Source organism: Corylus avellana, chromosome ca5 (assembly GCF_901000735.1).
Source record: "Corylus avellana chromosome ca5, CavTom2PMs-1.0".
NCBI classification, from domain to species: domain Eukaryota; kingdom Viridiplantae; phylum Streptophyta; class Magnoliopsida; order Fagales; family Betulaceae; genus Corylus; species Corylus avellana.
In genome coordinates, this window is record NC_081545.1 from 34,509,383 (window position 1) to 34,534,263 (window position 24,881).

At 36.0% G+C, this 24,881-nt stretch overlaps 3 protein-coding genes and 1 long non-coding RNA gene across 4 annotated transcripts; 3 read left to right on the top strand and 1 right to left on the bottom strand.

Moving 5' to 3' along the window:
- The first annotated feature begins 3,020 nt into the window (after positions 1-3,020).
- LOC132181170 (glycosyltransferase BC10-like) lies at positions 3,021-8,930 on the top strand. Its single transcript, XM_059594260.1, has 11 exons — positions 3,021-3,615; positions 4,142-4,255; positions 5,058-5,158; positions 5,397-5,468; positions 5,719-5,800; positions 5,941-6,021; positions 6,671-6,709; positions 7,005-7,070; positions 7,338-7,487; positions 8,215-8,343; positions 8,510-8,930. The coding sequence occupies exons 1-11, from the start codon at positions 3,397-3,399 to the stop codon at positions 8,558-8,560; spliced, it is 1,104 nt and encodes a 367-aa protein (XP_059450243.1). The 5' UTR covers positions 3,021-3,396; the 3' UTR covers positions 8,561-8,930.
- Positions 8,931-11,043: 2,113 nt separating this feature from the next.
- LOC132182655 (uncharacterized) lies at positions 11,044-13,545 on the top strand. Its single transcript, XR_009440319.1, has 3 exons — positions 11,044-11,411; positions 12,244-12,376; positions 13,038-13,545. It is a non-coding gene; the product is annotated as an uncharacterized LOC132182655 (long non-coding RNA).
- Positions 13,546-14,101: 556 nt separating this feature from the next.
- On the bottom strand, positions 14,102-16,513 carry LOC132182226 (SKP1-like protein 1A). The gene is made up of 3 exons (XM_059595416.1): positions 16,468-16,513; positions 15,948-16,279; positions 14,102-14,503 (listed from the first exon to the last, which is right to left on the bottom strand). The coding sequence occupies exons 1-3, from the start codon at positions 16,511-16,513 to the stop codon at positions 14,330-14,332; spliced, it is 552 nt and encodes a 183-aa protein (XP_059451399.1). The 3' UTR covers positions 14,102-14,329.
- A 4,366-nt stretch (positions 16,514-20,879) lies between these two features.
- LOC132183045 (probable galactinol--sucrose galactosyltransferase 5) lies at positions 20,880-24,612 on the top strand. Its single transcript, XM_059596441.1, has 4 exons — positions 20,880-22,396; positions 22,746-22,923; positions 23,046-23,413; positions 23,865-24,612. The coding sequence occupies exons 1-4, from the start codon at positions 21,179-21,181 to the stop codon at positions 24,426-24,428; spliced, it is 2,328 nt and encodes a 775-aa protein (XP_059452424.1). The 5' UTR covers positions 20,880-21,178; the 3' UTR covers positions 24,429-24,612.
- The last annotated feature ends 269 nt before the right edge of the window (positions 24,613-24,881 follow it).

A 24,881-nucleotide genomic window follows, 5' to 3' on the forward strand; every position in this document is an offset into this window, starting at 1 on the left:
TGATATCTGCAATGTGGAAATATTTCTTAAAAGGAAGGTCTATAAAGGTCCATGACTTGTCTCCAGGTTTACAAAAAACAATATTGCCACAAGTACTGAGATTAGACAGAGCCACTACGATGCAATCATCACTTGTTGGAATAGATGAAAAAATAATCTTGCGAATAATATGCCTCAAACGTTTTGCATATTTTCGGCTTTGACCAAGATATTCACATTCTACTTTGAACCCAAAATCATCATCACATTCATACGCTTTCTCTTCATCCAACTCTTCACGAGGTAGTGTATGAATGGGAGGAAGCGAGATGAGTGGAGAAGTTGTGAAGGGACTCCAAAGAAAAACGGAGCAATCGAGACGGGAGATATAAGCCAACCAACCATGAGATGACCCAACACATATTGCTTGATCAACCTCTTCAGGGATCTTAGTATTGGTATTTACAACCTTTTCATTTACGTAATCATAGAAACGGCACAAACTCCTTCCATCTTTGTCTTTCTCATCGGCCGGTTCTATCATCATCAATGGATGTGACTCAAAAATATGTACAACTTCTGAAGGCGATGCCAATAATGATGATGATGATCTATTAATAGAAGGCATCTTTCTCCCAAGAAGCAATGGAGTAGAAAAGCATAGGTTAGTCTTTTTGGTACAAGACCCAAGTGTAGCAACATGACAGAGTGAACCCCTCATGAACATGGGCGCCAAACAACATTGATACGATAATACCATATTCATCATCTTCACCGCTCTATATATATGAAGGAAACGTATCAATCAGAACAAGAAAACTAAATAAAAATGAAAAGTAAAATATATATATACACATCAGCTAGCATATATAAAAAATAAAAATAATCAGCACATAAAAAAAAAAAAAAAAGAAGCACAAATGACATATTTTACATTGTACACGTGACTACACAATTTCGAGAATATGTTTGCACAAAAGATTCAAAGAGAACAAAATCAAAATTAAATACTTACGTGTGATCGATCGAGTGGATTTAGGGATGAGAAAACTTCAATATTTAGATCTTTGGGGCCGAATATGGTTCTTGAGTGTTTTTTTTTTTTTTTTTTTTTTTTTTTTGGAGAGAATGTAAGAAAATATGAGAGTTGAAAGAAGATGAAGGGACAAGAGAGAGGGGGGCGGCTGGCTACAAATGGGCTAGGGTTTTCTGTCTCTCTTGATTCTTTTTTAATTTCACGAGTAAATGCATGAATTTGAATTAATGAAATAAATTTAATTCTGTGAAAAACACCAAAAAGTGGCGTGTGGTTAATTTGGTTGTTTCTAGAATCTTGGGTTTTTATTGATGTGTGCATGTTTTCATTTATACTGAGTTATTAGGTGGTAAATCCGAGGATTGATATATATATATATATATATATTCTTATCATCCTATATCCGTTGATGTTGTTGTGTGAAATGGAGAGGAGTTGAACATTTTGATTTTTGACATGAATCATTTAAGTTCTTAAATGTGTGATTGCATGAAAATGTCTCCAATTTACTACTTACTTACCAAATAAGCTTTTAATTCAAAGAAAATCTCATACAACATTTATATATATAATTGTATTTTAACAAGTTTCGAAATTTTGAATTGTTTTTACCACTTTTTTTTTTTCTTCTTCTAATTGAATACGTTACATGGGATTTTTTGTAGAACATTGGGTAAGTGGCGGCTAGTGTTTTTTGTTAAAAAAAAAAAAAAAATTGTATATATATTATTTTTGGAAATTTAGTTAAGAGGCATGTTACACATTTTCGTCTTTAAAGAAAAATGATAAAAATCATCTTTAAGAGAAATATTACACAACCATTTTTCAACCTCTTTTTTTTTTTTTTTTTTTTTTTACAAATTGAATAGATCAACCATTAAATTTGTGGACTCATGTGCACTCTACACAAATTTAATGGTGAATTTATCCATTTACTATGAAAATGGTTAGAATGTGGTTTGAAAAGGAATTAATTATTTTATCTACATTAATCCTATTAAAAATAAATGTGTTGAATGAATTTCTTTCAACTCAATTAAAAATTAAAATAAAATAAAAAAATCTATTATATTCCAATAATGAGATCCATTTGATAACACATTTCAACTTCCTTAGTCAACTAATTATATTAGTAGGTGAATTGCTTGCATTTTAAAACACCACACATGTTTTAATATATGGCATTGCTTCAAATACAAAGCCTCAAGGGGTAATCATTATTGAAGCCTAACAACTTCGATTGGTGGTTCTTCTGTTTCTCTCATTGTCTCTTACCATGCCAATAAAGATAAGCATAATTGCCATTGATTCCTTTCCTTCACAAATATGATACACGCTACCACCACTATTTTGCCTCATTACCCATAAACAAGAGGGAGAGGAAAAAACAATATAGAGGAAATTGATATTATAGCATTTTATATTAGAAAAACACAAGAATATTAAAAGAAAATTATTACTCTAATCAACATTATTTGTGGTGAAACTAGCCTCTACTAAGCCTTAAGGCTTATTACGGGTTGAGAAATCGCCCACTAGTTAGAATTCTCAAAGACCGACTTCATAGTTAAGTCGGCTTAAGAAATTGGGGATTACTGGTGTGCTAAGACCCTGTTGGGCCTATAATGCCTGTTTACCTTAGGGCCTCTATGGCCCAAACACGACAAAAGCTCCACTGTTAGAAGGATCCATAAAGATTGATGTTTTAAAACAACACAATTTTAGAAGAGTATGTTGACAAAAAAAAATACATTTTTTTTTGGAAACTTTTTATTTTGAAACCGCCAAACCAAAACACGCTTGACCACAAATCAAATAATAATTATAAAAATGAGTAATTAAGATAATATTATTAGATTTTTAAAGTCATAATTTTGTATTTTCAGGTTAAATCATCAAAGCTTCCTTTAAAAACTCTTGTCAACATTTTATATGATAAATCATCACCACATAATCTGAAGAAGAATTTGATCTCCCACCTCTCACGCAACCAACCAAAAAAACTGGCTACTTTACGACACCAAACTGATAAAAAAAGAAAAGAAAAAGAAAGGAAAGGAATCTCGATTGCGAAGCGAAGCCAACTCAGTAAGACTCACTCACTCTCAAGTCTTCTCTCAAGTCTCATTCATCTTTCTCACATTCTCTCCGGAACCAAACTTCCACGAGATTCTCGAACACCTTTTCGCAAAAATCGAAAACCCACACCATTTCACTTCACAACCTTCTCGCTCCACTGAGAGACTCTTCATCGTTTCCAGTCCACGGAATCCGAATTCCCACACCTTGAATTTAACTTCCGAATTTCGCAATTCTCGCCAAAGATGGATCCTGAACTGGAAAACGATGATTGAGGAGGATTGAGCGAAAGCCGGAGCTAAATGAAGCGAAAAGTTTCGCAGCAGAGACCTTGGTGTTATAAATGGAGGAGGAAGCTTTTCGCGCTGGTATTGCTAGGGTTTTGTTTCGGGACTACCGTATTAATGATGCAGAGCCAGTACAGTCGGATCATGACGATGGTGCAGAGGCCGAAGATTGCGTTCTTGTTCATCGCGCGGAATCGGCTTCCTCTGGACATAGTTTGGGACGCATTCTTTCAGGCACGCTTTCTTTCATCAATGTGAAACATTTGTGTTTTTCTTTCCGCAATTATTACTGGCTGTACCTTTTCGATTAACACAATTTCCATATTGCTTTGTATATTACGATTGCTTTGTTCTTTGGAAATGTAGCACTGTGTGTGTCTAACATCTGATTAGAGAGAGAGAGAGAGAGAGAGAGAACAATTAGATAATTAGGCAAAGTATCTATAACAATAATAGTAATTAATTATTTTATTGTGTAATTTTATAATTTGCCGTGTAATGAGTATAACTGATTCCGTAAAATTTGGGAGTGAAATTGCCCACGATCACCTTTAAATAGGTTGTATGCTCATTGAGAATGGGTTTGGGTGTTTATTGGTAATATCGTGAGCTCTAGATATGATAGTGTCGATAGTCTTTGCTAATAATATAGAAGCTTTTTTTTGTTTGATTGTATAATTATATAGAAGCTCTTACGTGTAACTATGAGCTATATACAGTTTTGCATGTGTATTGAAGAAGTAATTATCTTGTTTCGCAGGGAGGGGAGAATAAATTTTCCATTTTTGTTCACTCTAGACCAAGGTTTCTGCTCAACAAGGCAACAACAAGATCAGTCTATTTTTTCAATCGTCAAGTTAATGATAGCATACAGGTTCTCATTTCTCCCATGGAACTTATATAGATAGATACCACAATCCAGTTACTTGCATAACATGTGTTCCTGCTGTTCTTTATTAAGTAACAGCCATTCAGAAGATAGTCTTTTAGGGAGACAAAAGGTTGCTATAAGAGATTGAAGCAATTTCCATAATGTTTTCCTGAAGAATTTCATGATGGACTCAACTATGTTCTTCATTACTGATATGAAAGCCAACACCTTCCTTCTTTTCTTTTTGCCCCAACTGCATGTATGAGTGTGTCTTTTTTTTTTTGGTTGTTTTTTCCCCATTGTGACTGTAAGTGTAAGCGTGCATGTGCTCTTGTGTACATATTCATCATGTATTGGAGATTGTAGCTACAATGTACCCTAGGGATCTCCGTATATTAAATGCACTTGTTTGTGTGTGTACATGCATGTGCACGTGTGTAATAGAGTCTTGCACCTCACTTTACTGTGGAGGCAATGTCTAAGCATTTCAAAACATGGATTTGAATCCTTAACTACTCAAACAACAAATCAAGCAGGTTTTGAGATTAGGTGTTGAAACACAACATAAATATATTTTGAAATAATTCTGTTGCATAGCTTATCAACATGATGATTTAATTCTTCTAAAACCTAAAAAGTCCCAAAAGTAATGTTGCTTAAGTGAGCTTAGATGTGTGAATTTATCTAATGTACTTTATGCGTCATCTTAACTTGTTCATAATGGAAACGTTGTGATCAAATATAAGTTTTCACTCTGCTATTTTTATTGGCACGATACTGTTCAGCTCATGTTGTTATATACCAGGTAGATTGGGGTGGAGCCAGCATGATTGAGGCAGAGCGGATATTGCTTAAGCATGCACTTGAGGATCCTTTTAATGAGCGCTTTGTGTTTCTTTCAGACAGGTGACGATTGATCTCAATACTGGCTGCTTTTGTATATGCTGTGGCATATGGTTGTCTTGTAGTTGCAAGTATTTGACAGTTATTATTAAGATTTTTCATTATGTTTGCATATTTAATTTGTTAAGAGATGGTCAGTAAATGCACCGAAGTCTTTTTGATAGTTATTTACAGTAATAGCTGGTTATTTTTGTGTTATTTTGTTATCTAACAACATTTCAGTTACTTGATCTTGTCTCAGCTGCATTCCTCTATACAACTTCAGCTACACGTATGACTATATCATGTCCACGTCACATAGTTTTGTAGACAGGTGAGTGGTCCAGTCCTTAAACAAATGTATGCATCTCCATCTCTCTCTACTCACACAAATAATGTATGTATGCATTTCTTGAGTAGAGGAATCCATTCCATCTCCTTCATTATTTTGGGCTTGGTTATAGCCTATAGGAGTCAGTTTCCAATGCTTCTATAAAAATATGCTTAGTGCATTCTCAAATCTTTGCACATTTTACATTGGTCACTCTGACTAATAATTTTTGACAATTAAATGCTGGAAACAGCTTTGCTGATACAAAAGAGGGTCGCTACAATCCGAAAATGGCTTCTGTTATTCCAGTTCATAACTGGAGGAAAGGATCTCAAGTAAGATTTCAATTTATTGGATTTATTGCTTCCTGAAGCTCAATGAAAATCTAGAATCGGAACAAAAAATAATGCTTGAAATTTTCAAGTAGACAATCTGTTCCTTGTCTGACTCCTCTCTTTGCTTTGTCTTCTTGCAGTGGGTTGTTCTGACCAGAAAGCATGCAGAAGTTGTTGTGGAAGACAATACTGTCTTTCCTATGTTTCAACAGCATTGCAAGGCAAGTTATCTTCTAATTATGATTTGTGACTAGATATGAGAGAAGAGCACAGCCTTTACTGTGATCTGAATAAATAGATTCTTAAGCTTCCTTCATTACATTATCCATATATTGTTACACTATATATTCACAAAGGATGGTGACTTTTTATCATTTGAAAAATTGGCGTTACGTACTTTTGTTCCTTTTTGAAAATGAAGTTATGTTAAATTCTCTTGTGTGGATGTTTGGAAAGTTGAATATTAATTGTAATCTTGGGCTTGCAAAAAACAAAACCATGATGTTTAAGGCTCTCTCTTTTTTTTAAAAAAAAAAGGTTACTGTACTATAAGTATTGCTGAAGTATGGTGACTTTTTATCATTTGAAAAATTGGCATAATGTACTTATGTTCCTTTTTGAAAATGAAGTTATGTTAAATTGACTTGTGTGGATGTTTGGAAACTTGAATATTAACTTTAATGGGCCCGCATAAATTAAAACCATGCCATTTAAGGCACTGTTTTTTTTACTGTACTCATTTTAGCGTTTACTATTTAAGACATAACTGTGGAACACTTTTTCACAACATTATGAAGTTCTAAATTTTTAAGTTTCCTTGTTTGTTGACGAAATGTAATTTTACATGTTCCATATTTCTTAATAATGCAGAGAAAGTCACTACCTGAGTTTTGGCGGGATCATCCCCTTGTAAGTGCTATTATTTATCTAGTTTTTTTTTTTTTTTGGATGACGGGGAACATCTAGTTATTTTTTGAAACACCATATAATGATTATATCAGCCTTCCCCAATACTGTATAATGGCCTTTATCAGCTTTCTGACACGACATATGAAATATATTTGCCTGCATGCTGTACTCTAGTTTATTTTGAAAATCTGATATTGAGGTCAAATACTAATTTAATTAGTAAGAGAGTTTCTGTAAAGTGTTTGCAATGAATGAAGTTTATTTATTTTATTTTAATATTTTTTTTCGTGTGCAGCCTGCTGACGGATCCAAGGAGCATAATTGTATACCAGATGAACATTATGTTCAGACACTACTGGCTGTAGGATAAATTTCGAACCTAATCTATCTCGATTGACATTGTACCCATTTATTTAAGAGGACTGAAACACTTTCAGATTATAAAATCTTATAATATAAATAAATTAAAAAAAAAAAAAAAATCGTTTTTGAACAAGATAACACCTCTAAAGACTTATTTATTTATGTATTTATTTTATTCAAAAGAAGGCCTTGAAAGAGAAATTATCTACTTTGAGTGTTAGTGTTACAATCTACTTTCTAAGACAAAAGATCTTTCAAATTTCAGCAAGAAGGCCTTGAAAGAGAAATTACACGAAGATCACTGACACATAGCTCATGGGATCTCTCATCCTCCGTCGACCATGAACGACGTGGATGGCATCCTGTGACTTACAAGTTTTCAGATGCTACTCCCATGCTTATCCAATCTATAAAGGTATTACTTCTCTGTCTTTGCAAGCGATTCTTTGAGCAATGTTATATACTTGTAGATCTCGTTCCTTGTATCTGTCTCGAGGCTGTGTTATGAATTAGATAAAAATATCTGGAAGGCAATCTCAATCACCAAGAAGCCTTACACTACTGAGGGTTTTGTGGCACAAGATTATACTTAGTCGATTGAGAACACCATGGTCTCCTAAATTGAGGAAAATTAATTCAATTATCTTTGGATGCTGCACATGGAGATCAAATAGTTTACACATTTTCATATCATAGAATGCAAATAGGTTTCTTATGTAGGTCATCACGTGCATATACTTTGAACTTTGTGAAGATGGTGCGCCAACTGCCAACTGTACATTCATAATTAAGCATACTTCATCCTGTCTTCCACTGATAGCAACAATCTACTTTTCCTTGGATAAGCCTAGCCTTTTTACTGTTGTCATCCATGGATAATTAAGTTTACACATTGGACAGTAGATCACAGTAAATATCATATATTCCCCCTCTGTGGCACTCTCACTTAAAGGGATAAGAGTCAAAAGACGAAATTAAATATGTATTCCCGGTATGATTCAAATGCATTATTAGCTTGAGAGATTGTATTAGAACAAATGAGAAACACAAATTATCATGTAGTTGAAAATAGCATGTAAAATTATCTCTTTTAATGAAATGAGGGAAAGGAAGCATAATAACAAATTTGATGACTTTTGCAGGACATAGATAATATCTATTACGAGACTGAATACCGAAGAGAATGGTGCACTAGCAAGGGGAAACCATCCCAGTGCTTCCTTTTTGCAAGAAAATTCACTCGGCCAGCTGCTTTCCGGCTTCTTAATACGGTAGGTTTCATATCTTCGGGTGCACTAATTGAGGCGAATTGTTGGGATATACAAAGCATATTCAGTTGCCTTGATTGGAATAACTTGCATTCTTTTTCTTGCAAAGAGGCAGAAGAAGTACTCATCTATATTTAATTAGTTGTGTTTGACGTTTTCTGTGGAACAGTCTCTGCTGGGACCATTCAATGAAGCAACAAGGAAGTCATATCCATGGTGAAGTAGATACCTGTTGTAAGTTTAATGTAGCTAAAAATTACTAGTCCTAACCCATATGAAAAGAATCATGTAATCTGCATCTAAAAATAAAGGAGAGAGCTCTAAATTATAGAGGTAAATGATATTGTTGATTACTTATAAACAAAATTGATAGAGGCAAATGAAAATAAAAAGATAAGGAAATTAAACCAAAACCACTATGGTGTGTATAGTATCGTTTTAGGAAAATAGATAAAATGAAAAGGAAAGATCCTTGTATTTTCTTTCCATATGGATTTTTGTAATAGGGAAATGATATTTCACCCCTATTTTTTTATTCTTGTGTGGGATTCACTGTGGGCTACACTTATTTTTATTAGAGAATTTTTTTTATGGTCAAAATTTTGTTTTGTTACATCTAACTTGACAACATATACACCATTAAATGGATCCTCTCCATTTCACCTTCGTGCCATCCAATTTTTTTTTTTTTTTTTTCTGAGCCAAATGTCATGATTCCTATAGCGTGTATCCTTCCTCTCCTCATTTCTAGTTCAAAACTCTCAACAAGCGCAACCAGATAGGACGGATCTTTCACAACACGCCCTACCTAATCCCGATTCTGTGTTGCAAGTAGTTTTTCCTCGATCCAGCGAGAAGGCTAAGCACGTGCCTGAGTCCTAGCGAAGGGATTGCCTTTGGGTTTTTCCGAACCAACTCAAACTTGTTCTTGGTGTCCTGAATTCTATGTTGTAGATTCCATTATATCACCCAGGAGGCTCCCAATTTGATTGTAATCCACTTCACCTATTGGGTCTTTTTCGAGTTATTTCATTTCACGGCTCACTTGCCATTATAAATTACTGTGTTTAATGTTCTTCGCACGTTATAAAGAAAATGTCTAAATCAATCACGAACCCAACTAACCTGTGAGTGAAATGAAAGGGGGTGATCCCCCTCTCCCGCTTTGAATAGAAAAAATAAAAAATTGAAAGGGGGTGATGAGTCATATCTGCCAGCGATGGGCGTTGGGCGTTACGCAATTACCTACTACCAAAACATGACTGATTCTTGCGGTTGCTTAGAATTAGGATTAAACTTAATTAATCCATCTTTTATGTTCTCTTTTACATGTTCTTCCTTAAGCTCTCAACGCTTTCATTACTAAAATTCCAATCACCAGGTGCGAGAGTTCGATATTCCTTTGCTGCAACAGCGTATATTTATTTAGTTTCTCTCTTTCGTATTTGTTTACTTTTTGGGTGTTCATGGTTTCGACTGTGTTTTAAAATTGAGAAATGCTATATTTTACACCAATATTTCTTTCTTCTTCTTTTTCTCACTTTGCTGATGTAGCCTTTAGATTAACCATTGTTATTAAAAATAAAAAATAAAAATAAAAATATATTCCAATGGCTATTAAATAAAGTCTACCATATCAGCATATTAAGATAAAAATAAGGGAAAAATACATATATTCCCTCAAATTACCTCTCAATTTGTAATGTCACTATCCAAATTAGATAAACTACTAAAAATTTGCGATGTACCCCTATGTCCTATAAAAAGACAAAAATGAACTTGAAAAATTTTATTAAGGCAAAAATATCCTTGTAAATTTGAAAACATGAAAACTAAAAATAAAAATAAAAACTAAAGAAAAATGGGGTTATAACGGGGTTGGTCGAGCCATCCCCTTAGCCAAAAGGAAGTGGCCAAAATCACCCCCAAATAGTTGGTTCGGCTACTCTCTTTTTTTTTTTTTTTTTTTGGGGGGAGTGTTCAATGGCCATTGAGGTGGTTCGATCACCCCCAAATATGGCTAAGTGTCGAAGATAGTGGCTGAACCACTCCTAGCCATTTAGGAGTGATTTCGGGCCTTTCGGCCACTCTTAGGCCGACCAAAACACCACCACAGTTACAACCCTTTTCTAAAAATAAGGTTTTAGTTTCTTTTTTTTTTCTTTTTTTGTGTCATTGGAGATGCATCGTGAATTTTTAATAATTTTGAAATGCGATTACAAATAAGACGCAATATATATATATATATATATATATATATATATGTGTGTGTACTTACTTTTCCTGTAAATAATTTGGAAAGTCATTACAAAGAGAGAAGTTGAGAATTAAAGAGCCGAAAGCACGCCCATTGTCCAAACACATACGTTCTTGTGGGGCTTCACGGGGTTTCAAGTAAGATTAGAATTGGTCGGTTGAGGTCCGCGGAGGTCGCGGGCCGAGAGCTGTTTCCTATTTTGTCTCTATCTAGAAGAAGATGCAACTCACCATATTTATAGCCTACTAGTCTTTTCTTTGAAAATTACAGTCTTGAATCTGCCATTAATATTAACCAACGATAAATTATTAGAGAGATTTTAAAAAGAGGTTTGATATAGACACAACATAAACCCAACTTAAAACCAACTTCTCTCCTACATGGCATTTATTTATTTTTTATTATATATTTTTTTAAAACCAAATCAAAGGTCTGTAAAAGTCAAATTTTCAGAATTCTAAAAGTTCTCTCTCAGTCCCTCGCTCTCCCTCCCGTGCTCACCCTCTCTCCTCCGGCAGTTCATCGGCCACCGGAAATTCCCTCTCAGTCCTTCGCTCTCCCTCCCGTGCTCACCCTCTCTCTCCTCCGGCGAGTTTTTCGGCCACCGGAAATCCTCTCTCACTCCATCGCTCTCCCTCCCGCGCTCACCCTCTCTGTCCTCCGGCGAGTTCTTCGGCACCGGTGAAGCTGTCCGTCTGTCGCAAGGTTCCATCCACTGTCTCTCTCACTCCGGCGTCGTCTACAGCCACCGGCGAAGCTCCTGTCTCTCTCTCACTCCGGCGAAGCCGAAGGCTCTCTCTCTCCTCCACCGGTGGTAAGTAATCCCTCTCTCTCATCCACATTCAAAATCTATGGCTTTTTGATTTATGTGTAGTGGGTGCTAGAATAGTGTATTAAATTTATGTGTATTTAGGGTTTAGATTTCTGTTTTTTGAATATTATTTAGGGTTTAGGTTTTTACTTCTTTTTCTGTTGGTTGAGGCTGTGTTTGTTCATGCCCGAGAAAGATAGTTTTTGGTCAGATTTCTCATTTGCATTATTCTTTGCGGTTTGTCAAATGTAAGTCCTTGTATTGCATTATTTCTTTTAGTAACAACACTATGAATGTTGTGAATAAAAATGTACCAATATGAATATCTCTGTTATTACTTTGGTTTTCTATATATCTCAGTTTTTTGGACTGTTTCAAAGTTGATTGTTGCTTTCTGGATTTAACATTAGTAAAATAAAATTTTTGTTATAAAAAAAATATTTTCTTTTATCAGGGGAAAAGAAACTTACTAGATGACAATGTAAGAGTATTCTACATCAATTGCAGTACATTCGGTTAGGTTGGTTATGGTCTTTTGTGCAAATGTTTTTTTTTTGGCAATATTGAGAAGAGAGGTGTGGACACTTTATTGTAGTTTCGGTCAATGTAATTTATAATGCATAGTATGGGAGCTGAATTCCAATTTGCAGTAGATAGAATGATAGGTGGTAAATAACAACCACATGAAGAGCGGTTCAAATCCTAGCATGACCAAAAACCCAAATATATATATATAGGAAAGAAACAAAAACCATCTTAGTTGCATATGATCTCGTTTGTAATTACTTTCATCTTGGTTTTTTTTTAAATTTTAACTTTTTCTCAAATATAACAGGTGACTGGAGTAAGCATGCAAAGTGTTCTAATTGGTGAGAATCTTGGCGGCTGTGCATTTGTGTGTGGATCATTGAGCTTCTTGGACAAAATCGCATGTGGGCTTGCCTTGTATGTTCTTCAGTCGTTTCAAAGTATGTCATCTGAATCTTAATTCTCTGCAACAGCTTTAACATAAAGGATTTTCTCATATGATACTAGGTACTTTGTTGGGTGTGTATCTGCAGATTCTGCACACCCATGATTATTCAAGTATTACGGCCCCATTTATTTCGGCATAAAAGATTGTCTGGAAAACTTTTTTTTTGTTTTTTTTTCCTTTTTTGCGTGTTTGGAGCAGCATAAGATAGTGGTCAGCCCAAAACTGTTTTTCGTTGACCACTGAAAGCATAAAGGCTTCTATTTGTTGGGCTTGTAAAATGTTTGCTGGGCTGTTGTTTTTGTTTCAAATGTTAGTGCTGTTTTGATTCCTGTGTACTAGTTCTTGGTGTTTTCTGTAAAGATTCTGTAATCTGGAACCAAAACGGTGGAAAACACCAAGAACCAGTATATGTGCCATGTAGTTTGATCAAATGTTTGGAAGTTTGATACTGGTTTTTCCGGACATGTAGTTTCTTCTAATCTCCAGATTAATTCCTCTGTTATTTGTTGTCTTTGTAATTTGCAGACTCAATCAGTAACATTAACACTTTTTTTCCCTTTTTTTTTCTGTGTAAAATTCATGAGTTCTTACTCAAATGCCAATAATAGTTCTCAATTTAAACTCTATTTAACTTCATATATGCTCAACTGCAGGTTCCTCTCCAGCAGTTCATTTGACCAGTCCAATACATGTCTATATTTCAGTTACAAGGATTGGTTTGGGTCTCATACCACCATTTTGTTCACTAGTTGGGGTGGTAGTTACATACACCATGAAACTCCATACCCCTTTTTCGAAACCTATGATGGAGCCACTGTTGGAATAGAGTGTGAACAAAACAATTTCCTTTAGACAACTCTTTCTTTAAGATGTTGGAGCATTTGCTGCAGGTTTGATTATTTTCCGGGAAAAATTCTCTATAGTGTAGCAATTACATAGGAAAGGACACAATTTTTGGCTACAGATCTGGTATAGAAAGCATGAGAATTTCTTCTTCTTCATTGAATTCAATTCTTTCATTGAAGTCATTGTTATCATACCCGCCGGACTTGTTTATGTATATAATCATACGATGTTTAATTTGTATTCAATGATGAAAATTCCATTCATTGATTTTTTCGCGTTTTATGTGATGATGTGATCTAAATTTTGTCGTGCTTATTAATGTCTTTTTTGCACGTATCTTGTTGAGCAAAATAAGATTGGAGTATAATCCTGACCACAATTAGTGTGCACCAAAAAAAAAAGAAAAGAGAAAAGAGAAACACTGACTGCAAATGGTAAGAAGATTGATAGATACAAGGCATGATTGATTGCAGAAGGCTAAAACCAGAAAAACGGATTTGATTATGATGATGTTTAACCACTTTGGATGCTGTTAAGGTTGATCATTTCTCTTTAGCACATTATCATTGGAAGATAATATCAAATAAATGTTAGGATGAGATAAGGAGCATATACATAGCAATATAAATGAAGCACCTACAAAATTCTACATCTGGCTCATTAGATAGAGCTATTATAAACAACCCACTGAAGAAATCTCTTTGGACATAGCATAATGAGACAACCCCCTGTCTCACGACCTCTGCAACCAAAGCTCAATTGGATCCCCTCTAGCAAAGTCAATGGTGAATCGCCTTAATCTAACAAAGACTAAATTGTAGATAAAAGAATCACAAGGACAAAGCACTGAATGAAAACAGCATATACCATATTAACATAGAAAAAAAAAGATCCATTGAACATCATGGGAAAAATAAATGGAGAGGGAGGGAAGTGGGGCCAAGGTTTGAGCAAAACAACCATTGTCTACAATAGTAACAGCCAGAATAGTAAGTTAATATCTTAAGAAGTCTTAGATAGGTAGAAACAACATCCCCTTTTGGCAGCACAAAAGAGAAACATAAGCCACAAAAAAACAGATGTGCTTTATTTTGGATCTTCACTCAAAGGCCCATTGATTCTCCCTGCGAACCTCCTCATCTTCCTCTAGTGTGAAGTCATTCTTAATGTTGAATGTCTTGTGGATTTCCTCAGGAGTTTTGCCCTTGATCATGTCAGCCACTGTCTGGCAAGTCAAATCCAACAAGCTCTTGATGTTCAGATAGTTTGCAGCCTGCCAATCAGACATACTCCAAAGTGAGATTGAAATTTAAGGTGTGTGAATATGGTTGAAGTTACTCATATAATGCAATAGTAGTTTAGTGCATGTTAAATGCAAGAACAAACACCCTTCAATGAACACCCAAAAAAAAAAATCTACCGCCATGATGATCTACAAATTGCAAGTCCAAAAAACTTGTGCTACTAACTGGACCTTCAACAAAGAGAGAAATCCCATAATCTGATAAATTTAGTCATCAACTGATTCATAAGCATAAACCAGATTGTATTTGGAAAAGTAGTTCAATCTTATTAAGACATAGAAAGTAAGGCGTAGAGGGGCACAACCTAAATAGAAATAGAGTAAATGAGATAAACACCCACTTATGGAGAAGAAGGAAAGAACATTCAAAATTGAAAAAAAAGAAAAAAACAAATGAGAGCCTACGCTTACAGAAGCAATACTTCACAAAAGAAAACAGATAGAGCTACCAAACGAATTCCTTAAATAAAAGATTGGAAAAAGTAACAAGCCTGATACAAGCAATATTCACTTAGCCAAAAATTCACCTAGATGATGACCCTAATACTTCAAAGACCCATAAGTCCATGTTCCGATCCATTACTTAATAATAGCACTTGCCAATTGCCAGTGCATTGCAGCCATTCCAAACACTTTAAACACTAGCAACTATTTCGAGACAATTCCTTGATACTGGATGCTTCACTTTTGCAAGCACACTTATACCATACACTTCAAACACTTTTATGAAGCCATTGCAATTCCTTCATGCCTTGCTTCAGCCACCAATCTAACATATATATATATTAACCCAACAATGCTAAAAGATTGAGATATGAAGAGGTCATTATCTAGAATATTTCATTATCATTTTCTCCGCTCACCAATTCAAACCAAGTTCTATACATAGTCTTTGCAAATATAAGTACTTTCGGGAAAATCTCACTTTGTTAGAGACCAAATAAACGAGAAAATTGAAAGAAAAAAAAAATTATTAAAAAAGAACAAACTTGGACAACCGATACATACATGTGCATGCCTTTTTGGGTCATCATATATTATAATAGTATGATGAATAAATCAAAGAGAAATAAAATTTCGATCATAAACAAAACCGTCTCATTTGACATCTTCAGCAATCTCTGTTCTTATTTGATTACTTCTTCTCATGCTTTCTCTTTGTTCTTATTTGATTAATTACTTCTTTTCATGCCACTTCAACGCCATAACATATTTAAAGGTTGTTTGGTCAATAAACAACGGAAGCACTCAAATCTATTTACTATTCCCCCTGAATATTTCTCACCAACCAAACAAAAACACATCAAAGACACTGAAGCCGAGAAAACAAAACCAAAACCCTAATCAGAAGAAAAAAAATCAATAATAAAAAGATCTAACAGGGGGATTTGAGTTTATAAGGAAGAAGACACACTAGGATGAGATCGAAGAGGGTGGCCTGGTCGACCTTGACGAACTCGGCGTCCCAGGCCTTGAGGTCGTCGTCGAAGGAGGTGGAGCGTTCTTCGGACGCGGCAGCTGCTTTTGGGGCCTCGACGTGCTTCTTGGAGTACTCGGTGGCCGAAGACGTCGCCGGAGTGAGAGAGACAGAGACGGAACCCTGCGCCGGAGTGAGAGAGACAGGAGCGACGTACGGACAGCTTCGCCGGTGGCCGAACAACTCGCCGGAGGAGAAAGAGGATGAGCGCGGGAGGGGGAGCGAGAGACTGAGAGAGGATGTTTGGATCTGAAAGGGGAAAAGTAGATCTGAATAGTTTAAAATTTCAACTTTTATTTTTTTAAAAAAAGAATGCCACGTAGGAGAGAAGTTGATTTTAAGTTGGGTTTGTGTTGTGCCTTTAACATTTTTCTTTTAAAAATCCATGAAACTTTAGAAACACGGAAACCAACACGTAATCTTAGGTCTTAATGACCGACTGCCTTCTTCCACTCACCAGCACAACATGGCTGAGATGGCATGGGGCGCCATGTGCTCCCCATTTTCCAACCCAAAAGGAAACTGCGCGCATACGGATCATGTGGCCCGTGAATATCTTGACTGACTCCAATCTTAATGATATAAGATATGCTATATTACAATAAAAAATTATTTTTGACTTATAAAAGTTTTAAATGGTAAGAAATTACATGCTTTTCGGTGGGTGGGGCAATAATAACTACAAATGGGACTTATAGACTCTTGCCATCCAAAAATTATCATTTTATTGCAATATGGCATTTCTCTAATGATATTTATTTATTTTCTCTTTTTTTAAAAAAAATATTTTGAATAATGTATTCCGCTATATCACTTGAAGACTTCATTTAAATTTGATTTGATTTAGAATGATTATACGGTAATTTAAGGAAGTACTTTCATTCCTTGATTTGATTCGATCTTGATTTCATTAGATATATAATTCCTAAAGATGAGTTATTATATTGGAAAGATAAATTAATATAGGTTTAGGAGAGTGTTCAAAGAACATTTTAATATAATATATTAAAATATTCTCTCATTTAAAAACTTCAATTTATATCAATGCAATAACTTTTTGGTATGAAGTGTCCCGTTAAAAAATAGCTTTTGTGTTTTGTCAGTTTTGATTAGGTGTTTTTTTTTTTTTAAACGATTGACATAAAAAGTCATTTAAAATACACACCCTCAAAATATTTAGAAGGCAATCCAGACCCTACAGTAGCGGAGGCATTGGGAGCCCATTGTGCTTTGGAATTTGGTAGAGATTTGGGTTTTCGAAATATTATCTTGGAAGGGGACTCAAAAATAGTGGTCCAAGCTATTACCGGGAGAACTCCTTAGTGTAGATTCAATCAAGTTATTGAAGATATCCATGTTATCCTGACGGGATTTTGGAGCTGGAGGGTGGAGCATGCAAAAAGAGAAGCTAATGAAGCAGCTCATGGCTTGGCAAGAGCAGCAGGGATTACAGGGGTTTCTAAAATCTGGATGGAAGAAATCCCTAATATTATGCAACATATTGTTCTCTTAAAGCAACCGTCTCTTGGAGTTTTAGAGCATCGTGCTCTTGATATTTAGAGTTTTTGGCTCTAGATGTTTTTGTATTATTTCAGATTAATTGAATGAGATCAAAATTTCTTCAAAAAAAATACACACCTTCAAAAGAAATTCAATGGTCGGTTGCGAATAAAAAAGTGATATATAAAATTACTCTACTCTTCTAACAAAGGCTAATTCAGAAATTAATAACTTATACCATATTAGTATAGCGTAATTGTAGTGTAAATAATAACATTTCTTAAATTTTTTTTTTTTAAAAAAAAAAAATCTCATATTTTTTATAATATTCTCCACTTTTCCCACAAGCGCGTCATTCTATTTCTACCTAAAATTTTTGCACGGGCGTGCATGTGAATCAGTGCTTAAAATTTTAAATTTAGGAGCCCATTTAAGCACACGTGTTGTAACCATGCAAACCCACCTTTCCATGCAGTTGTTGAGTCGTTTTGGTAGTTGGACTAAACATTTTCAATTCTCAGCATAACCGTTGGGTCTCCAACATTAATTTCTTCGCTCACAAGTCTCCAGGTTTCACTGTTTGCACGAGACCACGTGCCACCTTATCCAATGGGAAAAGTATGTGACTTTTGGGGTCGGTGGAACGGTCCACGTGGCAATGGTCGGCACGCCACCGCCGAAGATTGGATGTATTCTCTGCACAATTTAATTGGCACTGTGAAGCAAGTATCCACGAAAATGTTAACAAAAAAAAAAAAAAAGCACACAAACGTGGCGCAATGTTAGTGGTTGACGTTGAACCAGAGCCCATACTTTTCAAAGGCCTACATGAAAAAGCCCACACGTTTTATTTTCTTAACAAAAAGCCCACACGCTTTGAATAAGAATATTGCTCTTTTTCTTTTTCTTTTTTTTAATAAGAGAAATGTTATCCACATTCCACTTTTATATTCTCAAATATACTATTAAAAAATTCAAAAATTAATAGTGATAAACTGTGTACTTAAGAGCAGTGGCGGAGCATTCCCATAAGATTCTCCATTCTTTCTTCCATTCCCATAAGATTCTCCATTCTTTCTTCCATTAGGATCAAGAATGGGAAATATCCTCCCTTGTAGCCCCCTTTTTCCTCTTCAATTAGAAAAAAAAAAAAAGAAAAAAAAAAAAGAGCAGTGGCGGAGCCACTTGACGTACCCCCAACGCTTTTTTTTTATTTTTATTTTTTTTCTTACCCAAGTTTCACACGGCACTTCAAAAAAAAAAAAAAAAAAATTTATCTTCTATTTATGCAAGTTACCACTCGGCACTCTCAAAAAAATTTTAACAGCACTCCTAATATAAATTGTCTGGCTCCACCACTGCTTAAGAGTATGTGAGAGTCATTTCTCCATTAACAAACCGCCAAGTTGCATTTATATATAGCCATTTGACGGTTTGGTTGATTTTAGATGAGATAAAGTTTTTTATTGGATAAAATTCATTCAATCTAATTTATTAAATTAATATATGCTTTTAGACTACGTGTTTTTTATACACTTAGTTAATATTATAATTGCATGTAAGAAGCATATACTCTTAAAAACAAAAATCAATTTAATAAATTAAAATAAAATAATTTTCTCCCATTCAATTTAGATAAAAACTATCTCATTCTAGATGTGTGTATTTACTTGCGGTGCCCCTTGAATGGCAAGTTGAATGTCCACCCTTTAGGATGCAAACAATTGTCAGCCATTTCTCTCTCGCGAAGAAGGATTGTCATCCACGTAATAAGTAGATTAAGGCAGAATATTCTCATTTTTGTCCAAAGCAAAAGAGAAATTTCTTTATTCCTTGATTGGGAGAGCCTTTGGTGACGCCAAAAATGATGATTAAAAGTAAAAAGGAGGGTACAGAATATAAATATTCATAAAAATAAAAATAAAATATATTGAAATGAGAGTATTTCATTGGTCTAGAAGCTAGGATATTTATACCACTTTCAAAAAAAAAAAGATATTTATGTATAGTAATGTTCTTGATAAGTACAATGCCTGCTTGATGATCAAGTGGACATGCACCACTTATGATCTCTAGAAGATTTATCATGCCTAGAAGCTACGATGCAACAGTGCTTTATCTTATGAGAAATGTTAGAAAATTATATTCTCATTTTATTGGATTAACATGGCCGTATTTAATTTTTTCTTTTAATTAAGAAAAACACTTGATTTTAAAGATTGATGGGCATTGTCATGTCATCTCATCAAGATGGTTGTGTTTTTACCCGTACTCTTGTCAAATATATTTTGAAAAGAATAATCTTAAAAATTATACTTTTATTTTACTATTATCTTATCATATTGACGTGGTAATATCAATCAATCATTGAATTAACTTTACTTAAAAAAAATCAAATGACTAATTATCATTACCACGTCAATTGAATAATATAAAAGTGTATTTTTTAAGGTCACTCTTCTCGAAAACTATTGACATAACAATTATTCTTGAACACAACTATAACGGTACAAATTTAAGACTTATCAAGATCAAAAGGCGTGACACATGCTTATTCTGGTTGATAATGTGAATAAAATTAAGGCTTTATTTTTTTATTATATCTTTGGAAAATATTGGGAAGCACATAAATGAGAGAACATTATTATAACTTGAAAGACGAAAAAAGTCGTTTAATTATGATTTGCTTTACTAACGACTAAAAAATGGAATAAAATTTAAAATACTAAGACTAAAACTCAATTAATTGAAGATGAATGTTACAGTTCTTCTTGGTACTGTTCTTCTCATCCTACGTGAATGTTATTTTTTAAGATTAATTCATAAATCCAATAATAATTTTGAGAGTTATATCAATTTTCAAAAGACATAAGAGAAACATGAATCTTCCAATATTTAACACTACTAAAAAACCTTTATTTCTAATATAATAAATAAATGTGCAATTTACTCATTTCTGCATCGATTAGCCAGACCCTGCCATATATTCCCAATAATCTAACTTTTGGTGGGGTTAAATGGCAAACTTATTTTTAATTTTTTCATTTTTAAGAGACTTTTTTAAAACGTTATGATTATTAGATCGGAACTGATACTAGTCGCCCGTTAGGGTCAAGACTCAAGACACATGTAATAGAATACAAGGAATACGTGTCTTTTCTCCATTGGTCAAACCTAGATTTATGGCCTTGGCGTTACATTGAAATAACTATACATTTCGGTGGTCGATCAAGTCATAACTCCGAATAACTTCCCATATATATAAAAACAAAAAAACAAATAAAGAATTAAAGAGAAACCATTATGAATATGAATATATTAGATTATATTCTACAATATTTCAAACCCACTTTCGCGTCACCTTCGTCTAGGCTTTGCTCCGCCGCCTATAAAATCGACACTTGCCATATTCGTTGAGCCATAGAAACCGCAAAGGTAAAGATTTCAGATTTCATATAACTCACAGAATCACGTAAGAGCTTTTTTCTTGAAGATCACATAAGAATCTTCACCAATTTATTCATTCATTCATTTCTTTCAATCCTCTACCTTTTTCTCCTATATATACCACACTTGCCACTCCACTTTTCACCACAAAAACAAAAACCCTTTGATAATCTTTCTCTGCTTCCTTATTATTCAACCATTCTCTTCTTAGTTTTTCATCAATGGCTCCAAGTTTGAGCAAAGCTGGCTCCGACGTTAACACTCTCGTCGATGCCCATAACAAGTCTCCAATCACGTTGGAGGGTTCAAATTTCTTGGCCAATGGCCACGTCATTCTCTCCGACGTCCCTGATAACATCATAGCCACCCAATCACCCTACACCTCCGCTGACAAGTCCACCGCCACCGTCGGATGCTTTGTTGGCTTCAACGCCGCCGAGTCAAGTAGCCGACACGTGGCACCCATCGGCAAGCTGAGAGACATTAAGTTCATGAGCATATTCAGGTTCAAGGTCTGGTGGACCACCCACTGGGTTGGATCCAACGGCCGAGATCTCGAGCAGGAGACCCAGATGGTGATTCTCGAAAACTCACAATCTGGTCGCCCCTATGTTCTCCTCCTTCCTCTTCTCGAAGGCCCTTTCCGAGCCTCGATCCAGCCAGGCCAGGACGACAACGTTGATCTCTGCGTCGAGAGCGGGTCGTCGGAGGTCACCGGAGCTTCGTTCCGGAGCGTAATGTACGTGCACGCCGGTGAAGATCCGTTTATTTTGGTCAAGGAGGCCATGAAGGTTGTCAGGGTTCACTTGGGCACGTTCAAGCTCTTGGACGAGAAAACCCCTCCCGGCATCGTCGACAAGTTCGGTTGGTGCACGTGGGATGCATTCTATCTTTCGGTGCACCCTCACGGCGTGTTGGAAGGTGTGAGAGGGCTCGTCGAAGGTGGATGCCCGCCGGGTCTCGTTTTGCTCGACGATGGGTGGCAGTCAATTGGCCACGATGCGGACCCGATCACCCAAGAAGGCATGAACCAAACCATCGCCGGCGAGCAAATGCCGTGCAGGCTCTTGAAGTTCCAAGAGAACTACAAGTTTAGGGACTACGTTAGTCCCAAAAGTGCCCTCAACAAGGGCATGGGTGCCTTTATCAAGGACCTAAAGGAGGAGTTCAAGAGCGTGGACTACGTGTATGTGTGGCACGCGCTGTGCGGGTACTGGGGTGGGTTGAGGCCCAATGTCCCCGGCTTGCCTGAATCGGTGGTTGTGAAGCCGGAGCTCTCGCCGGGGTTGAAGATGACGATGGAAGATCTGGCGGTGGATAAGATCGTTGAAAATGGGGTCGGGCTGGTCCCACCTGAGTTCGTTGATCAGATGTACGAGGGGCTTCACTCACACTTGGAGGCCGTTGGGATTGATGGGGTCAAGGTGGACGTTATCCATGTAAGTCCCAACTAACTTCTCTTTTTCTTTTTTTCTTTTTTTCTTTTTTTAAAGTTTGATTTATTTTTGTTGAATTTTAATTAATTAATATGACTTTGGACCAAAAGAAGTGCTAGGTGTCACATTGTAGGGCCCAACTAATTTTTTTGTTCTTATCCCAAAGATGGGAACATGCTAGACAATCCTCGGATTCTGTTCCTTTGACTTGTCGGCGAGACAGAGAGATATCATAGTAACCTTGGACCGTAATTGGTCGGCACGTTACCGTTATTTTTATTGCAAAAAAATTTCTTATCCTAAAGATAGTGATGTTAAATTGATATTTTATTTTATTTTTTAAATTTGATAGTTGCTGGAGATGGTGTGCGAGAAATATGGTGGGAGAGTGGAGCTAGCAAAAGCATATTTCAAGGCCCTCACTGGTTCGGTGAGGAAGCACTTCAATGGCAATGGTGTCATCGCTAGCATGGAGCACTGCAACGATTTCATGTTCCTTGGAACGGAGGCCATATGTCTTGGCCGTGTTGGTATGTTTTTGCAAATCTTTTTTTTCTTTTTTTTTTAATTTTGAAAAGAAGATGTAAAAATTTAATTAATTATTTCCAGAATCTAAATGCTATATATATATATACTTTAATTAATTAAACAGGGGATGATTTCTGGTGCACCGATCCATCTGGGGATCCCAATGGCACATTTTGGCTCCAGGGTTGTCACATGGTGCACTGTGCCTACAACAGCTTGTGGATGGGCAATTTCATACACCCAGATTGGGACATGTTCCAGTCTACTCACCCATGTGCTGCTTTCCATGCTGCATCTCGGGCTATTTCTGGTGGCCCTATTTATGTAAGTGACACTGTTGGTAAGCACAACTTTGATCTGCTCAAGACCCTGGTGTTGCCTGATGGCTCCATTTTGCGCTGCCAGTACTATGCACTTCCAACCAGAGACTGCCTCTTTGAGGACCCTCTCCACGATGGAAACACCATGCTCAAAATCTGGAACCTCAACAAGGTGAGCCTTAATTCCTTCGACATAATTAATAATATAGTCCACTCGATTAGGGATCGGGATTCATTGCAACCTGCCTGAGCACCTAACGAGAGAAGCTCTCAATAGGGTTTATCTGTCTCGACAAGTGTGTGCTCGGACGAGTAAACCCTATTAACTGCAATTTAAGCAATTATGGGCGGAACTACATGCCCCTTTGAGGGGGCCATGTTTTCTCAAAAAAACTTTTAAAAAAAGCCTTTAAATTTTTTTAAAAATTAGAATTTTATTTCTAAATTTTTTAATTTTGTCCTCCCAAACTTCATTTACACTTAATTTTTTTATTTTGCCCCTCTAAATTATAAATGTTAATTCCACCCCGCAGCCAATTGCTGGTCATCCCAATTTCTTAATTAGAGAGCCTTTGTTGGTAGCTCAATTCTGATATTGTTTTGTTTACCTTAATTTCCAACAGTATACTGGAGTTCTTGGAGCATTCAACTGCCAAGGAGGTGGGTGGTGTCGGGAAAGCAGGCGCAACAAATGTGCCTCCCAATGTTCCCATGTTGTGACGTCTCAGGCAAGCCCAAGAGACATTGAATGGAAGAGTGGCAAGAATCCAATCTCCATCGATGGGGTTCAAGTTTTTGCCCTGTATTATCACCAGGCCAAGAAGCTAATCCTCTCCAAGCCATCCGACAACGTGGAGATATCTCTGGAGCCATTCAATTTCGAGCTCATAACTGTTTCCCCGGTGACTGTCTTGGCCGGAACAACTGCTCAGTTTGCTCCCATCGGCCTGGTGAACATGCTCAACACCGGCGGCGCCATTCAGTCCTTGGCCTTCGATGAGGAGGGGAAGTCTGTTCAGATTGGAGTGAAGGGCACTGGGGAAATGAGGGTGTTCGCATCACAGAAGCCAGTGGCCTGCAAGATTGATGACAAGGTTGTCCCATTTGAGTACGAGGGCTTCATGGTTGTTATTCAAGTGCCATGGCCTAATTCTTCCAACTCATCCATAGTTGAGTACTTCTTCTGAAGTTAATTAGGCTTGATGATGATTTTCTAGGGGCTGTTTATTAGTCTGGCTCCTTTAATTAGGATGTTAATGACTTTCTAAGTGTTTTTTTTTTTTTTTTTTTTAAGGAGTTTGATGACTTATTTTTCCCCCATGATGGGGGGAACTTACCAAGTGAATCAAGCAATATAAAGTTATATTTTCTTACCAATTTTGCAGCATGTGGCTCAGTAGCTCTTTCTCAAATGTGATTTCTGCCATTTTTGGGCATGGACAAATACTTTTCTTCATCAACATGGGTGAAGAGTAATGCTGAATCTGTTAACCAAACTCATAATGAAATCAAATCTCCTTCTATCTTCCTAACATGGAAGTCAACCCACCACGGTGATTATCATTTATAAATAAATAAAATAAAATCCTCAGATAAGTAAACCATACCCTATCTTTCTAACATTGGAGTCAACCCACCAC